This window comes from Pongo pygmaeus, chromosome 1 (genome assembly GCF_028885625.2).
Source record: "Pongo pygmaeus isolate AG05252 chromosome 1, NHGRI_mPonPyg2-v2.0_pri, whole genome shotgun sequence".
Lineage (NCBI taxonomy): Eukaryota > Metazoa > Chordata > Mammalia > Primates > Hominidae > Pongo > Pongo pygmaeus.
The window spans coordinates 22,466,098-22,483,569 of record NC_072373.2 but is presented as its reverse complement, the minus strand read 5'-3'; the positions used below and the strand labels follow the sequence as shown (position 1 = coordinate 22,483,569).

General features: G+C 35.2%; 1 protein-coding gene across 11 annotated transcripts in view; it reads right to left on the bottom strand.

Annotated features, from left to right (window-relative positions):
• CDC42BPA (CDC42 binding protein kinase alpha) overlaps positions 1–17,472 on the bottom strand; it is a 331,226-nt gene that overhangs the window by 58,534 nt on the left and 255,220 nt on the right. For 6 of the 11 annotated variants that reach the window (XM_054467753.2, XM_063671657.1, XM_063671655.1 and 3 more), the window contains one exon: positions 2,513–2,617. The exons of 3 other annotated variants lie outside the window; for them this stretch is intronic. In XM_054467753.2, coding sequence (XP_054323728.1) covers positions 2,513–2,617 — 105 coding nt within the window. Of the gene's footprint in view, positions 1–2,512; positions 2,618–10,006; positions 10,046–17,472 lie in introns of all 11 variants that reach the window. 2 more of the 11 variants (XM_054467687.2, XM_054467761.2) reach the window with 2 other exon arrangements.

Below are 17,472 nucleotides of genomic sequence, written 5' to 3'. Positions count from 1 at the left end.
ATCTAACAAGCAATATGAAATACACTGAAACTAATGAAACTTTATTGAAGGATATAAGATAATCCCTAATATGTATACCATGTTCATAGATGGAATACCCAGTATCATGAAAGATGTCAATTCTCCTCAAATAGATCTATAAATTAATGCAATTCCAATCAAAAGCCCCATGTGAAATTTGACAAGCTGACCTTAAAAGTAATATGAAAAACTAAAAGGTCAAGAAGAAAAGGAAGAAGGTATGTGGGATGGCTCACCATACCAGGTATCAGGAATTATTTTAGAGTGAAAGTAACTGTAATTAAGACAATTTACTGTCAATGCAGGAATAACCAAAAGAACAATGGAAAAGAATTGAGAGTATCCAAACAGATCCATGCATACAAAGCAGAAACAGCCATTACAAATCGACGGGAGGAAATATAGGAGGGTCACTTGTTCATATGGGAAAAAGACATTAGAAGCCCATTTCCCATTATACATAACAATATATATCAGTTTGATTAAGGTCCTAAACAAGTAAAAGCAAAATTTAAAAACTTTTAGAAGAAAATATAGAAGAAAATCTTTATAATCTCTGCATAGAGAAGAACTGTTTTAAAAAGACATAAAAAGCAGAAGTCATAAAGAAAAAGATTGATAAATCTGACTATTTTAAAATCAAAACTTTTGCAAGACAAAAAGACACCACAAATAAAATTTTAAAATAAGCCACAGACTGGGAGAAAATATTTGCAATGCATATAGCTAGCAACGAATTAGTATCTAGAGTATATAATGAACACAAAAAGCTATAGGAAAAATGATTCAATACAACAACAAAGGACACAAACAGGCACATCAATGGTCAATAAACATACAAAAAGATGCTGAATAACACTAGAAAACAGATGCAAGGTAAAACAAAAATGACACTTCATATCCATCAAGCTGGCAAAAGTTAATGTGTGACTGTGAGGTGAGGATGTGGGGAAATGGGGAACTCACACACACTGCTGGGGGAGTGAAAATTGGTCCAACCACTGTGGAAAACAATTTGGCAAGATCCAGTTAAACTTGAAAATGCATATAACATACAACTCAGTAATTCCACTAAGTATATATGCCAAACAAACTCTGTACATTTGCAAAAACATATATTAGGATATTCATTTCAGCACTGATAACAATGAAAAATTGGAAACAACCTAAATATCCAACTATAGGAGAATGGATAAATAGTTGTGGTATATGCCACAGTTATAATGAATGAACTAAATGAACACATATCTGTAGGAATAAATCTGAAAAGCAGACTTTTGAATGAAAAAAATTACAAAAGGATACAGGTAATATTTATGTAAATTATAAACACATAATAAGCACTACTATATATCATTTATGGATACAAATGAAATGAACATCTAAAACCAAGAAAGGGAAGATGCACATCAGCTTCAGGATATTTAGATATGTCTGGGAAAGAAGAGTGGGGAATGGTATACACGAGGATGTTTCAACTGTTTCTGAAATATTTTTGAATAAAAATCTGAAAAACAAGCAAAATTTTCATATCTGTTTAATCTGTGGGTGATACATGGGTGTTTATAGTCTCTGAATGCTTGAAATATTTTATCATTAAAACAAAAATGTATAATCTCAAAATATTAAACCAATTATAACTAAAAATACAAGAGGGTCTCATTAACTTAAACAGTTTGGGGGAGTCTACCACAGAGTTGGAAAAATCAAGTCAGAATCTGACTACAACCTCACACTTCACTTCAGACAGCTCTTCAGATTGGACTATCTGCTTCTATTGGAATGCTAGACACAGCTCTGGAGATTCAAGAAAAGGAAAGCAAAGGAGCTTTGTCTGAATCGTGATGCTGAATGAAGAACCGGAGCTGAATCTTAAGGTAGGATGTCATGGACTGAGGTACAGCATTCTTTTGACTTGTGGAAGAAATGATCTCTGTTAAGAAAATTGGCCTATTGGCTATTTAAAACCATTGATTGACATGAAGTGTAAACACAACACAGTTTTTTTTGCACTATTAAATGTCAGGATTTAGTTGACTGTTACCAATTTAGCAGTTCGAATGAACTATTCAGTTGCCAGAAGTGGCTATTTTATTTTTCAGCTCTATTTATGATGTAACAGGTTAGTTATATCATGACTTATTACATTTATTAGAAGAATTAAAATATGAGAATGGCACCTGCACTGCCATTTGCCTAGAGTTTCTAATAATTCAAAAATTTCCATAATTAATCTTCTGTTCTACATAGTTCTCTAATTAAAATAAAGACTATCTTTCTAGTTAGTTTTATTTCAGGTTGACTATTTGAGGACAATGTGCTCTTTAGTTTTTTACTTCTACCTACATTATCAGTTAAATGTAATGATCTCCAATAGGCTGTAACTTATTACATATTTGGTTAAGAGGAGAGAGACAGACTTGTTTTATTCAATTCCCTCTTTCCTGACACAAGTGAAAAGTTGGGGAGCAGGGATGCTCCAATAAGGCACCTTAACTGGCTCAGCTTCACTAGATGTGGAAGGAGATGTGGACCGTGACTGGATGTGAAACTTGACGCTCGGGTTCCATACATATGTGTTCTCAACGGGATCAGTCTAGGAAAATAAGTCGGGAAAAATAAAAACCCAAAAAATCACTTTTCAACAATGTGCAGCTCTTAGCAAATTTCTGTAAGGCATGATTACGACAACATTTCTTGAGAAAGGAGGATAACAAACTTCAGTTTGAATATTCACATTAGGGATATATCATTATACAAAAGCATAACCACTAGCTTTAATGTAAACAAGGATTGACAGAACAGTTAACCAAAGGCTCCTCCCTGATCTTCACTGTTGATCTCTTACTTTGAGCCCTGGTCCTACTGCACATTCTATGTTGATATTCCACATGGAACTTTTTATTTAACAAAATGAATCATACATGTGAAATAAATGCGGAGTACTTAATAGAGATACATACAGCAGATTAAAGATAACTTTGTCCTTGATAAGAATGAAGTTTGGTCTTTTACTACTCATTAATTGAAAGTAAAAAAAACCTAACCTATCAGTTTTGTGCAGGACACTAAAGTAAGTCTTCCCTTTATTTTGCACCAGTAGAAAAACCAGCACTTATATTCAGTCGCATCCTTTTAAACCAAGTATTTTTAGAAATTAAAAATGCTTTGGGTTAAAATTTAGCATAAAAGATCTTATGAACCATACTGATTGAACTATACTTTTGGCAAGTTTCAGAGTTACTAGGATTGAGTTTTTAAAATGAAAGGACAATGAAGGTAATTTGGAAAAGTGGTTCAGGAACTTATTTTGAATATGTTGTACAGCAAAACAGTGTTTAGATCAGAAATCACAAATCATAAAAACACCATCAGTTTAAGAATTTAAACATGAACTTATAATTATTTTCCTTTGCTCTTACTATGGCTATATTTTAGAGGGAAGACATGATGATAATGTATCCCTTAGAAATGCCACTGCTGAAAGAGTCAGGTGCAGTTGAGACTGCTGGCAAAGTAGAACTATTAAAACAATGAATTAAAATACAATGCCCTTGTACTCAAAACTAAGTGAAAAGCAAAATTTCACTTCGAATGAATGATAAATAATTGAGAGTAGAAATACTTAGAAAAGAAGGTTCCCCTAGAAATTAACTTCATAGATTTGTTTTTAGCTCAACAGAACTCTGGGCATGTGGCTTTAATCTCTAAGGGCAGAAATTGTTTTCTCAAGTTGGGAATATTTTCCTATTGATAATTAATGTAGAACACTATTATCGATGTATGATATGTTGCATATGTTAAAAACAGTCAACTTCTGTTCAATGTGGAGAATTTAAAAAATCTGGCAAGTGTATGGGAAGAAGAGGCTAGCAGGCTGGGAAACACTATCGTAGCCCTCCATTGGTGACCACCTACGGCCTTCCTGGGTGGTGGGCATGGAAAGGTATTCTGGCAACCACAAAGCCACCACCAGGCCATAAACTTTCAGCGATTGGATTCGGGAGGAGTAGGGAGAAGAAGTGTCTCAGTGAAGGCATTAGGGGTCTTGGAGCAGCAACCACTTACCAACTGCTAGGATACTCAATATTTTAAAAAGTGGGCCACTGAACTAAAGCTTACCAGCTGAACATCAGCTCTGTACATGTGATGTGGCTGATTTCATGAAACTAGTATGCCTTGTGAAGTTGGAGAGCCAGGCCTGTATCTCATCTCTTGAGTCCAAATTCAGCACTATTTTTGTTCTACCAGAGGCATCTCCACAGCAGAGTAATTTACTCAAAGTAATTTAATAATCAAGGAGGCTAAGTTATATTATCTCCTTCCCTGATAGTAAATTTTGACCAGGAAAAGAAAAAGTAGAAGAAAATGGGACTCAAGACACATTTTGCCCAGTTTACAATTTCATTCAGGGACAGCCATGGAGAAAGTAATCAGTTTAGATTATAAATATGAAATATGACTGAGTTGGGAATACGGCAGAAATGTCTTTTAGTTTCTAAAAATCTCCTCCTCCTAGTTTTCATAAGATTATATACATTGCAAGAATTAGGAGTCCATGGAGAGGGGCTTTAGTTAAAATGGAATTGAGAAGGAAAGCAGAATTGATACATTTTATACCAGTAAGAACTTAAAACTGACTGAAATATCTCAGGAAGTTTTAAGGTATCTAAGTAGGGGACTTTCTATGTGTAAAAAACTGGGCCATCTTAAGAAAATTTTAAAGTTTCTGACCTGTTGCAAAAGGCTTTAGCCCCACAGCTTGACAGAAAGACATAAAATGAGAAGTTCCTGTGTGAAAGGTAATGCTGTGTATATGTGAATAGCTGATATAACGGCTTTGTATATCTGGGTTTGATTATTTCAAAAACTCTTTAAAAATGGGAAAGGCCAAGTATTTGCTGTTTCCAATAGCACTGGTTGAAATTTTACAGCAGGTCTGCCCTTTGAGCTGTTTAAACACATGCTGACAGAAGCTGGGCATACTGTCTTATACTTTCTCGCATTAAAATTAGAAAACACTGCCTTAAGCCATTTTGTCAGTATATGGACTAATGGAAGGTTATATCATGAAATCAGTGAACCTAAAAAGCAGGGCTTTCTCTAGCCCCAGAGCTGGTTGTTAAAACACTTACCAGCATGTTTGTTGATCCTATGAAAATGTGGTATTATGACAGTGGGATATTGGAGAAAGGAAAAATACACTATCAATTTAATTTGTGACTACACAAATTAGTAACTCTTTTCTTGAGGCTTTTAACACACACCTTTTGGCTCCTCTGTCAAGTCTTATTCTCCTAACTAGTTTTTCTCCATCAATAAAAATGAAAGAGAATATGGATATGGACAGATTTAAAAGTGATTTTCTTTGCTGAATGAGGTAAAAGGTGGTTATTCAGAAATAGAAAATATTTAATTTAAATGAAAATATTTAATTGTAATAAAGTAGAATAATGAAATTTACCATACTAGCTTTTTAGAACTGTATACTCTTAAATAAAAATCAATTTCAGAGTTTAAACAAAATCAAGTAATTTTTCCTTTAAAAAATATTAAAAATAAGTAAAAATAAGTGAAATATTTTGAGATGGTATTAGGCATATTAAAAGGTTGAATTATGCCATTTATAGTGATACTCGTATCTTTAATTTTAAAAACCCATGAATATAATAATTAAAATTTAAAAATTACCACTTTACTTTCAAAGTGTGTTTCTTTTAAAGACAAAGGACAAAGCTTGGTAAAGGTGAATAAACTCAGGGCAAAAACCATTTCAAATATGAAAAAAATGTCCAGGTCTTTTAAATGAAACTAATGCTAATAACATTAATAGATTTAAATATTTCATTTCATTTCTCGGTTACCACCAGTGTAAACAATATCTCAAAAGTGTTACACCACAAATCACTTATTTTCTTTATTCAAGTTTTAATCATCACCAACCAGACTGGAATTTTCAGGAAGTTACTAATTTTAACCACAATTAAATGCCTACCAATGCATTTATAATTAATGGCTTATTCTATCCACTAAAAAGCAATTAATTCTATTAAACTTTCAGAATATTCAATGAATACATGCTGGCATTTAAAGACAAACTATGATTCAGTTTAATAATGAATTGGCAATGACTCTGATATAGTATAGCAGCAAAGCAACTGATTAATACCATTAGTTATTTTATTACAAAGTTTTTTAAAACCTTAAAAACAAACGTAATCGTTATTAATATCATATTTTAGCTATGGAAGTTAAAATATTCTTTTTGTCATTTTTTATGTGCTAAAATACTATAGCATTAAGTATAATAATGCAGCAAAAGCTAATAAACATACATAAATAGCAGAGACATTATAAATTCAATATAAGAAATATCTTTAAGTAAATGCAATTTTTTTGTTAGCTAATTTTCTTTTCCTAAGTAAACATACTTTAAGGTGTTATTCTGACGAATAGTCATTAGAAACATCTACTATACTTCAGTATCATTTTACTTAATGCTCTGTTAAAAAAAAAAAAAAAAGAAGAAAAGCTGAATATTAGTGGTACTGTCCATATTGCAAAACATTTTAATGCAAAATGTTCATAATGGTCCCTGAAGCTGTTAGGATTTTTCTACTAAAAGATCCTCAAATGTATTTTTACAGTAGTACATTTAAAAAGGTTCCCCCGCACCCCCCCAGGATCACAGAACTGGTTTTTAGATGACCCATTTATCAAGAATTCCTCAAATTATGGACAGCATGGTTTTCCTACAAATAATAAAAATAACTAAAACCACTCATCTTGAATATGTATCAACAGGCCTTTTCTACTGCCTAAATAATTACAGATTTGTACAAGTAACAACCCTCTCATAAGAAACCTTGCTTCAAAGTAAAAAACACCAAGATGTGATATGGATTATACATGGTCAACCTACTAAAAACTAGCTTGCATCTAACAAGTTGTTTGTTATTGGTAAACATAAAACTGTAAGTTAAAAAGTCCCAGTTTCTTTTCGCTCTTTTTTTTTTTTTTGAGACAAGGCCTTTCTCTGTTGCCCCGGATGTAGGGCAGTGGCACAATCACGGGTCACTACAACTTTGAACTCCTGAGCCGAACTGATCCTCCTACCTCAGCCTCTAGAGTAGCTGTGAACGCAGGCATGTGCCACCATGCCTGGCTAATTTTTAAAAAATTTTTTTTGTAGAGGCAGGGTCTCCCTATGTTGCCCAGGAAGGTCTCGAACTCCTGGGCTCAAGCGATTTTCCCGCCTTGGCCTCCCAAAGTGCTGGGATTACAGGCGTGAGCTACCATGCCTGGCTAAAATCCAGTTTCTATCAATTTTCTTTATCCTTTAGCTAGAAGTATTTTGAAAACAAAGTAGAAGGTAATTTAATATTTTGTATTTAGAACACGTATAAACTCAAATCTTTAGTGATATATTTATTTCTGTTAATTGAACTTATGATACAAAAACAGCATTACAGAAGTACTATATCATCTGGAAAACAGTAAATACGTTTTATTGCTCTAGAACAAATCCTAACAAATGACTAAAGATTGTGACCAGTAAGGGTAAGCTTACTAGTTATATATAATGCACCTTGTTTCCCTTTAAGAAAATTTATTCTCAAGTTATTTTCAATATACTGATTGGAATATCTAGTCTGGAGAATTTACACATATTCTAAGAAAACATAAGAGAAAGTTAAGCCATACGTGGGCTATAAAATCTCTGCTCCAAACTCTAAACGAACAATCTGAAATAAGACATTCAGTGTTTCTCACTATTAATGAAAGCACTGTGGAAATCTCCCTCATCATTTGTATTTGGACATTAACAATACTATCAATAGAAACTTTTTCTTCTACTATACTTAATACTATTTATAACGAAAAGCATTCAAACTGTAAATGAGGTTTAATAGCATACTAGAAACAAGAATGCAAGAAACATTATTTTGTAATACTACCTCATTCATATGACATTTCATAGTTACTTAATTTTAAATTTATTAAAATACTGCATTTTCTTGTCTAAAAATATGGTATATAACATAAAATCTTATGCTACTGTTACAACAGAGGCCATTGTTAAGAATGGTAACTGTATGTGTCCTACTGAAATACACTGATGTCCTAGGGAACACTGAGGTTCTACACTATACCACTGAGATGCTTCTATTTAACAGCTGAGTAATTTGTAATTCTTCAAGCATCTTCACAGGCACTATTACTTTTCAGTGGCTGACTTTTTTTGTGAGATACTTAACCAAAGAAAAATTGAAGGAGGCCAGGAAAGCAGATAACCAAGCCTATTATATTTACATTTAAAATAATCATATGTAATTATAAGTCAATAGATTATGGTTAATTATAGTTTATTCATATCTCATAGAATAAAGACATAGAATTAAGGAGAGACCTTATAACAGCTATTTCCCTCCAAAATTTTTTTCTTATTTCAAGATGCACAAAAAATGTTCTAGGTGGCCAAGGCCCCAGAAAGTCTGCAAGGCAAGTGAGACATAATTAATCCATAATAAAATTAGAGAAACAAATCCTAAATTATAACCTTATTGAAAAAAAAACAAGTAGTTAAAAATTTAGTTAATTCACGGGCTGATGATTTGACCCTAATATAATTGGGCACACAACATATTGGTTTTCCCTTCTAGAGGTTATGTAATGTAATCAAAATATATTCAGATTCATTTGATAAATCCAAATATCTAATGGTTTTAAGTCTCTACAAGTTTCAAAATAAGCAATCAGTTGAACTAGTAATCTTTCATAAACACAATAATTAATGAGATATCACTTGAATGCAGTTCTACTGGCCATAGTACAGGTATCCGAAATGCTTATTCATTATTAAGCTGCAATCCGAAATTATATATGCTGTATTAGAGTTATTCATGTTTATTTTACAACCAACCCTCCAACATACCAGAAAGACAGGACCACAGGAAGCAGCAGGCCACCCCTACTGCTTCCCATGCCTACAACAAACCACAGAATTCCCTCATCTAGAACTTTCTGAGTCCAAGAATTCTGAATGTAAGGTGTTGATCAGTCTCCATGGAGATGACTGGTGAACATTACGAACTTGTATCCATCGCTGACTTTCCTTTTGAATGTTACTATTTTACATAGTATATGAAAATCCCAACACTGTCAGCTACCCTGTCGCTTTTCAAATAGGGAGTATGTATGTGTGTTTATGACTAGTGTTGGGATGTGGCTGGTTTAGAAAAATTCCATCTCTGGGCATGTCAGAATCTTGTAGCACAGAGGTAGTGGCTGACACATTTCAAGTTGAGAAACACAGAGCTAGGATTAGTACAGGAAGATATTTACAGTTTGTTAATAATACATATATAAATAATGTTACTGATATTTTTTAAATCTTGGAATTATCTTAGAATAGAAAGGATTTATTATTAACATTATTTCCTCAGATCTAGATATACAGTTTGGGAGATTCCTCTGAACTAAATTAAAAAAAAAAAAAAGATTTCTCCAGAACTGATTTACATAAATTATAGTCAATAAGATGTATAATTTGTTCCAAATCATTTTTGAATTTTGTACATGAATGATCAAGTTTTCTTTCTACATAATTAAAATCTCTAAGAAACAATCTACATATTTGCTTACAACAGATTCTTAGGAGCTCATGTACTTTATCTCTGACTACTTAGAAGGCATACTTCAGGATCACTTTTCCCCTTGATCAAACTAAAAAAGATATCATTTTAGTAGTTTGGTTATAGTAATTTATATGAACATTCCTAAAGCTTTGCGGCCAAAGCCAAAAAAAAAAAAAAAAAAAAAAACATAAAAGCAGCACAGCAACAGCAGGAGCAGCAGCACAAAGCATGCAATAAATGTAATAATATACCACAAAAACATTAACAGGTTCCGCAATCACAGGCAAAAGGATGAGAGAGGGGTAAAAGGCCTCAGGATGGGTACATAAAGTGCAAAAGTCTCTTACACGTCTGCCTTTGCTAGCTGGAGTACAGGATGGAGAGCGCTTCAACAGAGAAAGGAGAATAGGACATGTTACAAATATTTACACACATAAGACTCTCAAGGACTACTATCGTATTAACAGACAAAGTATATAAACATACATATAAAGCCACAGTTTTGGATAGGCTGAATGTACGTGTATTTTTAGGAAAAACTGGAGGATAGGATGGTAAAGAAACAGTTGTTTGGACTACGTCTAAGGTTGACAAACTTTTCACTGACCCATGTACAGTGACCCACAAAATAAGGCTTCATCAAGTGACAGACAATTTCTTTTCTGGAAAGGTTGGCAGTAGCAGACTGGAACAAATGAGAACAAAAAGGATCTAGATATTTCTGATTTAGTGCTGGCAAACATTCAATAAAATAATGAACTAGCCTGGCTTTAGACATTTACCTAGTACATTTTTACTCTTTTCAAAAATGATTCTTTTAAATGACAAGGGCTAAGTTAGGATTTCAGAACTAATTATAATAAATTAAAATAAAAAGTTATTTGAACAATACTCCATCCTGACTCAACTTCAGCCGTAGTCAAAAGAGGGACTTTCACCTTTCTAACATTGAAGAATTAAGTAATTAGGAAAAAAGTAACAATTATCTCAAAAACTTTTTTTTTTTTGAGATGGGAGTCTCGCTCTCTCACCCAGGCTGGAGTGCAGTGGCGCAATCTTGGCTCACTGCAAGCTCCGCCTCCTGGGTTCATGCCATTCTCCTGCCTCAGCCTCCTGAGTAGCTGGGATTACAGGTGCCCGCCACCACACCCGGCTAATTTTTTGTATTTTTAATAGAGACAGGGTTTCACTATGTTAGCCAGGATGGTCTCGATCTCCTGACCTCGTGATCCGCCCACCTTAGCCTCCCAATCAAAATATTTGTGTGATGCTCCAGCAGTAGAGCTTCACTAATATGAACCATATCTACTTCGGCAATTTCTAACATTCAATCCAACCTAACGTTTGTTGTGAGCTTATAATACGTTGGATACTAAGCCGACTTTGCAAGGGATTGAAAGATAAACAAGACATGGAAGTTCACAGACGGGTAGAGAAGACATCATGCCAGCAACAATGTGACAAATGCTATCATTGAGATACGTACAAGGTTTGTATGGGAACCTAGAGGAGGGATAGACAAGATTTTCTCGGGGACCCAGAGGAGGGAACTTATAGACTAGGTCTACAGGAGTTATAGAAGATTTAAGAAAAAAGTGAAAAGTTCAAGAATGAGAAACACTACCAAAAATTCAATATTAGTGTTACAATAACTCTGGCAGGTAAGTAAATAGGAACTACTTTTTTTTTTTTTTTTTTTTTTTTTGAGACAGAGTCTTGCTCTGTCACCCAGGTGGATGCAGTGGTGCGATCTCGGCTCACGGCAACCTCTGTCTCCCAGGTTCAAGTGATTCTCTTCCCTCAGCCTCCCGAGTAGCTGTGATTACAAGCGTGCGCCACCATGCGCAGCTAATTTTTGTATTTTTAGTAGAGGTGGGGTTTCACCACGTTGGCCAGGCTGGTCTCGAACTCCTGACCTAAGTGATCTACCTGCCTTGGCCTCCCAAAGTGCTGGGATTACAGGTGTGAACCACTGCGCCTGGCCAGAACTATTCTTTCTTTCCATAGGAAACTGGAATGGAAGATAACTTGAACACTGTGTCCTGCAGAGTTAATAGTAAACCGGGATTAGAAGGCCTGGAGAGTTCTAAAGAAGTTTTTCCATTATGGAGGCTAAAGTCTCAGGTTCAAACCTAGTTACTTTTCCTCAGTTATTAATGGGAAGAATCTCTCTCATTCCTTCTCGCCCCCCAAACCAAACAACCAAACAATAAACAAATCAACTCCAACTCTTCCTCTAGCTATCAATTCATCTATCGCCCTTCTTCCTTAATAATCATAATAACATTTATTATGTGCAGAGTATATGCAGATCCTTTTCCAAAGTGCTTTACATATATGACTTATTTTAATTCTCACAGAAACCCTATAAGGTAGGAATTATGATCCTCATTTTAAAGATGTAGAATACGGATCAACTTGCCTAAGGTTATAAAACTATTAAGTGGTAGAGCCAGGATTCAAACTTCCTCAGCCAGATTTCTGAAAAATGGTATACAATCACCGTCTGTACTTTCTAAACTCCCAATTAACTTCTAATACAGTGCAATTCAGATTCTGCTTTGATCTGATACTCAGCAGGTCAGTATTTCCGGTTTGTCATATCTGACCAGCCACCTCTACCATACCATCACACTGACTATTCCCCTCCTTAAAATTCTCCGCTCCTCTAGTTTTTCTGACAGGTACTTTCCTGAGTAACCACATACTTCTCAACTATCGCTTTCTTAGCTTTTGTGGAGTCCTATTCCTTCACCCTTTCTTCAATGGAGATTCCAGGTTTCTGTCCTTGGCTCACTGCTACAATCTGCCCCTTGGGGAATCTCATCCACTTTCAACTCTGATTATTTCCAAATCTCTGTTGCCAGTTTACTCTTCCTTAAACTCCTGACGCATATATTAAATATGTGACTGTCTGCTGGACATCTCCAACTGGATGTCCCTTAGGAATCTCAAACTTAACTTGTCCAAAATGAAGCTGTCACCTTTCTCTTCTGTTAAATCTTTTAATAATTATTACATATGGGACTGATTAAACCTAAGCTCCGTAATATGAAGTATAAAGTTGAGAAACACAGACCCTTATTCTGGCCTTTGCCAATGTCTTCATACTCATTTCTCAATCCCTTCCTCACCCTTTTTGTTTGCCAAGCAAGGGACAATTCAAACTAAATTGAAATCTCCCTCTGTCCACAACCCCGTAACTCCCTGCTCCCTCCCCTCACAAGTTTGCTCTGCCTGTCTAGAATATACTCCTCTTATGTAGTTGTTTTATGATTTTGCTGAACATACTCATCTGTGAAGACCCAGCTCAGGCATTATTTCCTTTAGTAAGCTTTTCTGGATCCTCCTGGTTCAATCAGAAATCTCTCTTCTTTGTATTCCCATGATATACGATCTTTATCTTTTATTACTATATTTCCCACATGGTGTTATAGTTATCTGGTTATATATCTGTCTTTCCCATTAAACTGTCAGGGCAGGAAATATTGTATTATGCTTAAGGGCAAGAAATATTATGCTTAAGGGCAGTAAATATTGTATTATGCTTAGCGTAAACTTTCAAACTTAAAAATTCTCAATAAATATTGAATGAATCCTTCTGAATGTCCATAGTACTTAGCCTAGGTATTTCTCATGGCATTTATTGCTTTCCACATTGCATAGTGCGTAACTATATAATTATTTTTCTAATTATAAAATAAGCATTTTGAGGTCCATTTCCACATCTGCTTTGTCTTTGTATCCATTATGCCCCGTATATTACCACCCACGTAAAAAGTGCTAAAATGTTTAACATTAAAAAAAAAATTTTTTTTGGCTATCTCTACTTCTAGACTAGAGTCTGGAGTGTGCTAAAACCATGAAAAAGAGCATGAATATCTCAAAATAAATATATTATCACTATACTAAAAACAAGTTAAAATGCCTCCCGAAACTATCTTTGAAAATGAAGGACAATACATTTTCTAAGCTAATACCATTTAAAGCTAATAATGATACTATCACCGCAGCAATGATTTCTTACCAGTGTTTACTTAGAAACTGTCTAATTTTTATGTTTTCAATATTGTTCTGTTTTCAACTATTTTTATGTTTTCAACAGAAAAGGTGAGTTAGAGGAAAACACACCCACACACTTTCTCTCTCATATATACCTACACACACTGTGGTTTTTTATAAACACTGAAATTGAATTCATGGCAAACACTACAAAGCAGCACCTTGTCTTAATGTGCAACCAAATACCACTTTAAAACATGTATTTCATATATAGGTCCATGACATGCCACCAAAACTTTAAGACTGAATATGAAGGTATGCACACAAGCAGAAACCAAAAGAAATAATCTCAGGAGTACACAATTTGGCTAATAGTTTTTAAGGTTCAATTAATCCTAGAGGTCTTATTTAATAAAATACCAAAGAAGAAATGGACTATGTAATCATGGTTCTTTCTCTTTAGATTGTCTAAATATATTATTATATTATATATGCGATAAAATATGTAATATATACAATTATGTTCAACATAATATATTGCCTAAGTTGAGGAAAAAATGCATGAAACTTTCTGAAATATGCAATCTTCAGGTAGGGTTGTGGTGAATATGTGGACAGAAATTGTAAAAACAAGAATTGAATGAGCAAATTTCAGGAATGCCAAAGAAGCTAGGTCTGATTTTGGTCATAGGACTAAAAATCTTTAAAATTTATGTTTTAAAATTCTATTTCCTACCAATTCTCACATACTATTGACCATCCCCCCAAGTATCGCTGAAACTATGCTGGCAAGCCTCAGATTTCTGTAACTGCTTGTAACAGAATGTAAAAGAAGCTGGGAGATAAAACCATGTGAAATCAAGAGATAAATTAAAGAAGTTAGAAGCCATGACTGAAATTAAATATTTTGAAGCATCTTAGTGAGATGTTATACAAGGTTAAAACCAAGTCCAGGACTCAGCCTGCCAATAGTCAGACTACTTGCTTTTCTTATATGCCAGAATATAAGAATGGAAAACAATATTAGGGGGACCAGACAGTTGGGCTATAGATACTATCTCTGTTTCTCTGTGTCTGACCTTTATATTCCAGAGCTTAATCCTTGATTTACTCTTTCATCAGTATATCAGAGTAAGAAAACTCTGAAAAACCAAGTTGAGTACATTCTCATTTTCCAGGCAAATGGGAAATTTCTATTTTTGTGAACTGGGACTAAATGAACAAAGTGTAGAATTTAATCAAATTCAAAACTTACTTAGCACATATTTAATATATGACAATATGTTTCTCAAATATAAAGAGCAAGCAGTTAATTTATATGATTGTAATTAGTGTTATCTATAATATTCTCAAGCCAAGCTTTTTCAGGTTCGGCTGAAAAGAAAATGAACTGAAGAGAGTATAGGAAGTTGCTACAAGCTTGGTGTGATGATCCCTGGATCTGTTACTATTGGGATGAAGGGAATACATGGGGGAGAGAAATGGGAAAATCTAAGCAGCTGAGCTCCATTTGCTCCTCACCCTGTTTATTACCTAGAGAAAGAGGCTGGGGCTAATATGGACTAGACAGTCCAGGACTGGGCATGCACGGTTGAAGGAAAAGATGAGGGTAGAAGTGGGAATAATTTCTACAGCAGAAGGATCTTGGTATCTCTGTTCTACTGCTTTCTTAATAGGTTGAATGGAAATGCCTTTCTCAAGAGACCACTTACAAAGTAGTTTCAATTTCTTTTAAAATTAACTCAAACCCGGCCGGGCGCGGTGGCTCACGCCTGTAATCCCAGCATTTTGGGAGGCCGAGGTGGGCGGATCACAAGGTCAGGAGATCAAGACCATCCTGGCTAACACGGTGAAACCCCGTCTCTACTAAAAATACAAAAAATTAGCCGGGCTTGGTGGTGGGCACCTGTAGTCCCAGCTATTAGGGAGGCTGAGGCAGGAGAATGGCGTGAACCCGGGAGGTGGAGCTTGCAGTGAGCTGAGATCGCGCCACTGCACTCCAGCCTGGGTGAGACAGCGAGACTCCATCTCAAAATAAATAAATAAATAAATTAATTAACTCAAACCCTTCTTTATCTGTCCTAAAGAATATTTTACATAACAATGTATCACCACACTGTCCTAATCCCCAAAGATTGAGAACTTTAAAAAAGTCACTCTTAAAAATGGGAGAGTAACCTATCCACTCTTAATAACAGAAGAGTGCTGTAATGGTTAAAACAACTGGATTAAATATTTTCTAAGGTTTTTTCCTTTAAAACTCTATGATTCTACATGTAGAAAAGCCCAAATGCCTACATTCCCCCAAGTTGGAGAAGGAGAGTGTTGAGAATATGCTCTACTCTGCCTGGTTGACTCCTTTCATTTTCCCAGAGGGAAGGGAATGACTGGTATTACATATATTCCTTCTCTTCAAAGCTACTCTTACACATACAAGGATTGGCCAAACAATGTGACTTAAAAAGGAAAGCATCTTGCTCCGAACATCTTCCCACTGTGCCAAAAATTCCAGCGTTCATTTGAATTTTGAGTTAACAGGCAAAACACGTGGAGGAAAAAATAGGGGTGGGAACATTTTAACTTAAAACCGTACTGTTTTAAATAAAGTAACTACAATTAGAGGCCTGTGTGGAAGGGTAAAAGTAGGAGTAAAGAAGGTAACTTTGGAGGAGGAGAGGCACTGGTGGTAAAGCTCTGACAAATCAGAGGGCAGCATGAGAACACTGGGTTCCCAGAGACAGAGGGAGAAGAATGATAATATGTTGATACCAAAGGACTTGATTCCTGCAATTCTGGTCAATGCTAGTCTTATTCCCTTCTATACGTACAAGTTCCAGCTGCAATCAAACTTTAGGTCTTCAACATAATCTCCTCTATAGCAACGAGACAGAAAACAAAAAAGAATGTCCAGAAGGATGTGTATTACTCATTAGAGCCTTACCGCAAAGGGCAGGCATATAAGCATCAAGCACAATATATACTAGATTTGGCACAGAGAACAACAGAGACCTGATTTGCTCCTTAAGAATCCAAGTGCAGCCGGGCGTGGTGGCTCATGCCTGTAATCCCAGCACTTTGAGAGGTTGAGGCGGGCGGATCATGAGGTCAGGAGTTCAAGAGCAGCCCGGCCAACATGGTGAAAGCCCGTCTCTACTAAAAATACCAAAATTAGCTAGGCACGGGGGGCATGCACCTGTAGTCCCAGCTACTTGGGAGGCTGAGGCAGGAGAATCACTTGAACCTGGGACGCAGAGGTTGCAGTGAGCTGAGATCGTGTCACTGCACTCCAGCCTGGTGACAGAGTGAAACTCTGTCTCAAAATAATAATAATAATAATAATAATAATCCAAGTTCCTAGCAGAAAAAGAGCTACAGAAGAACTTGAGCGTTATACGAAATATCTTGGATGCTGAACTCAAGTATGTCAAAGATTGAATACTGCTGTTCAAAACATCATTCTGCTATGACTTTGAGGATCAAATGAATGAATGATAACTCTGGGAAGGGAGATCATAGGTACAAACTCTAAAGAGAAACACGAAGTTTGTGCCATAAAATATTGGTGGTGGGTAGATGACTGAGTGATGAAGAGCTAAGAAAGTATTTAAGTGAAACTGAACTGATGGACGAGAAAAGAAGCTAAAAAGAATACAGAAAGGGAGGGAACCAGCTTATTAAAAGTAATAAGGGCATTATTACTGACGGCATTACATACACTGTTTCCTTAAATCTTCAAACAACATTATGAGATTAGTTATATTATTATTACTATTTGTCTGATGAGCAAACTTAGGGTGTAGAAAGGTTAATT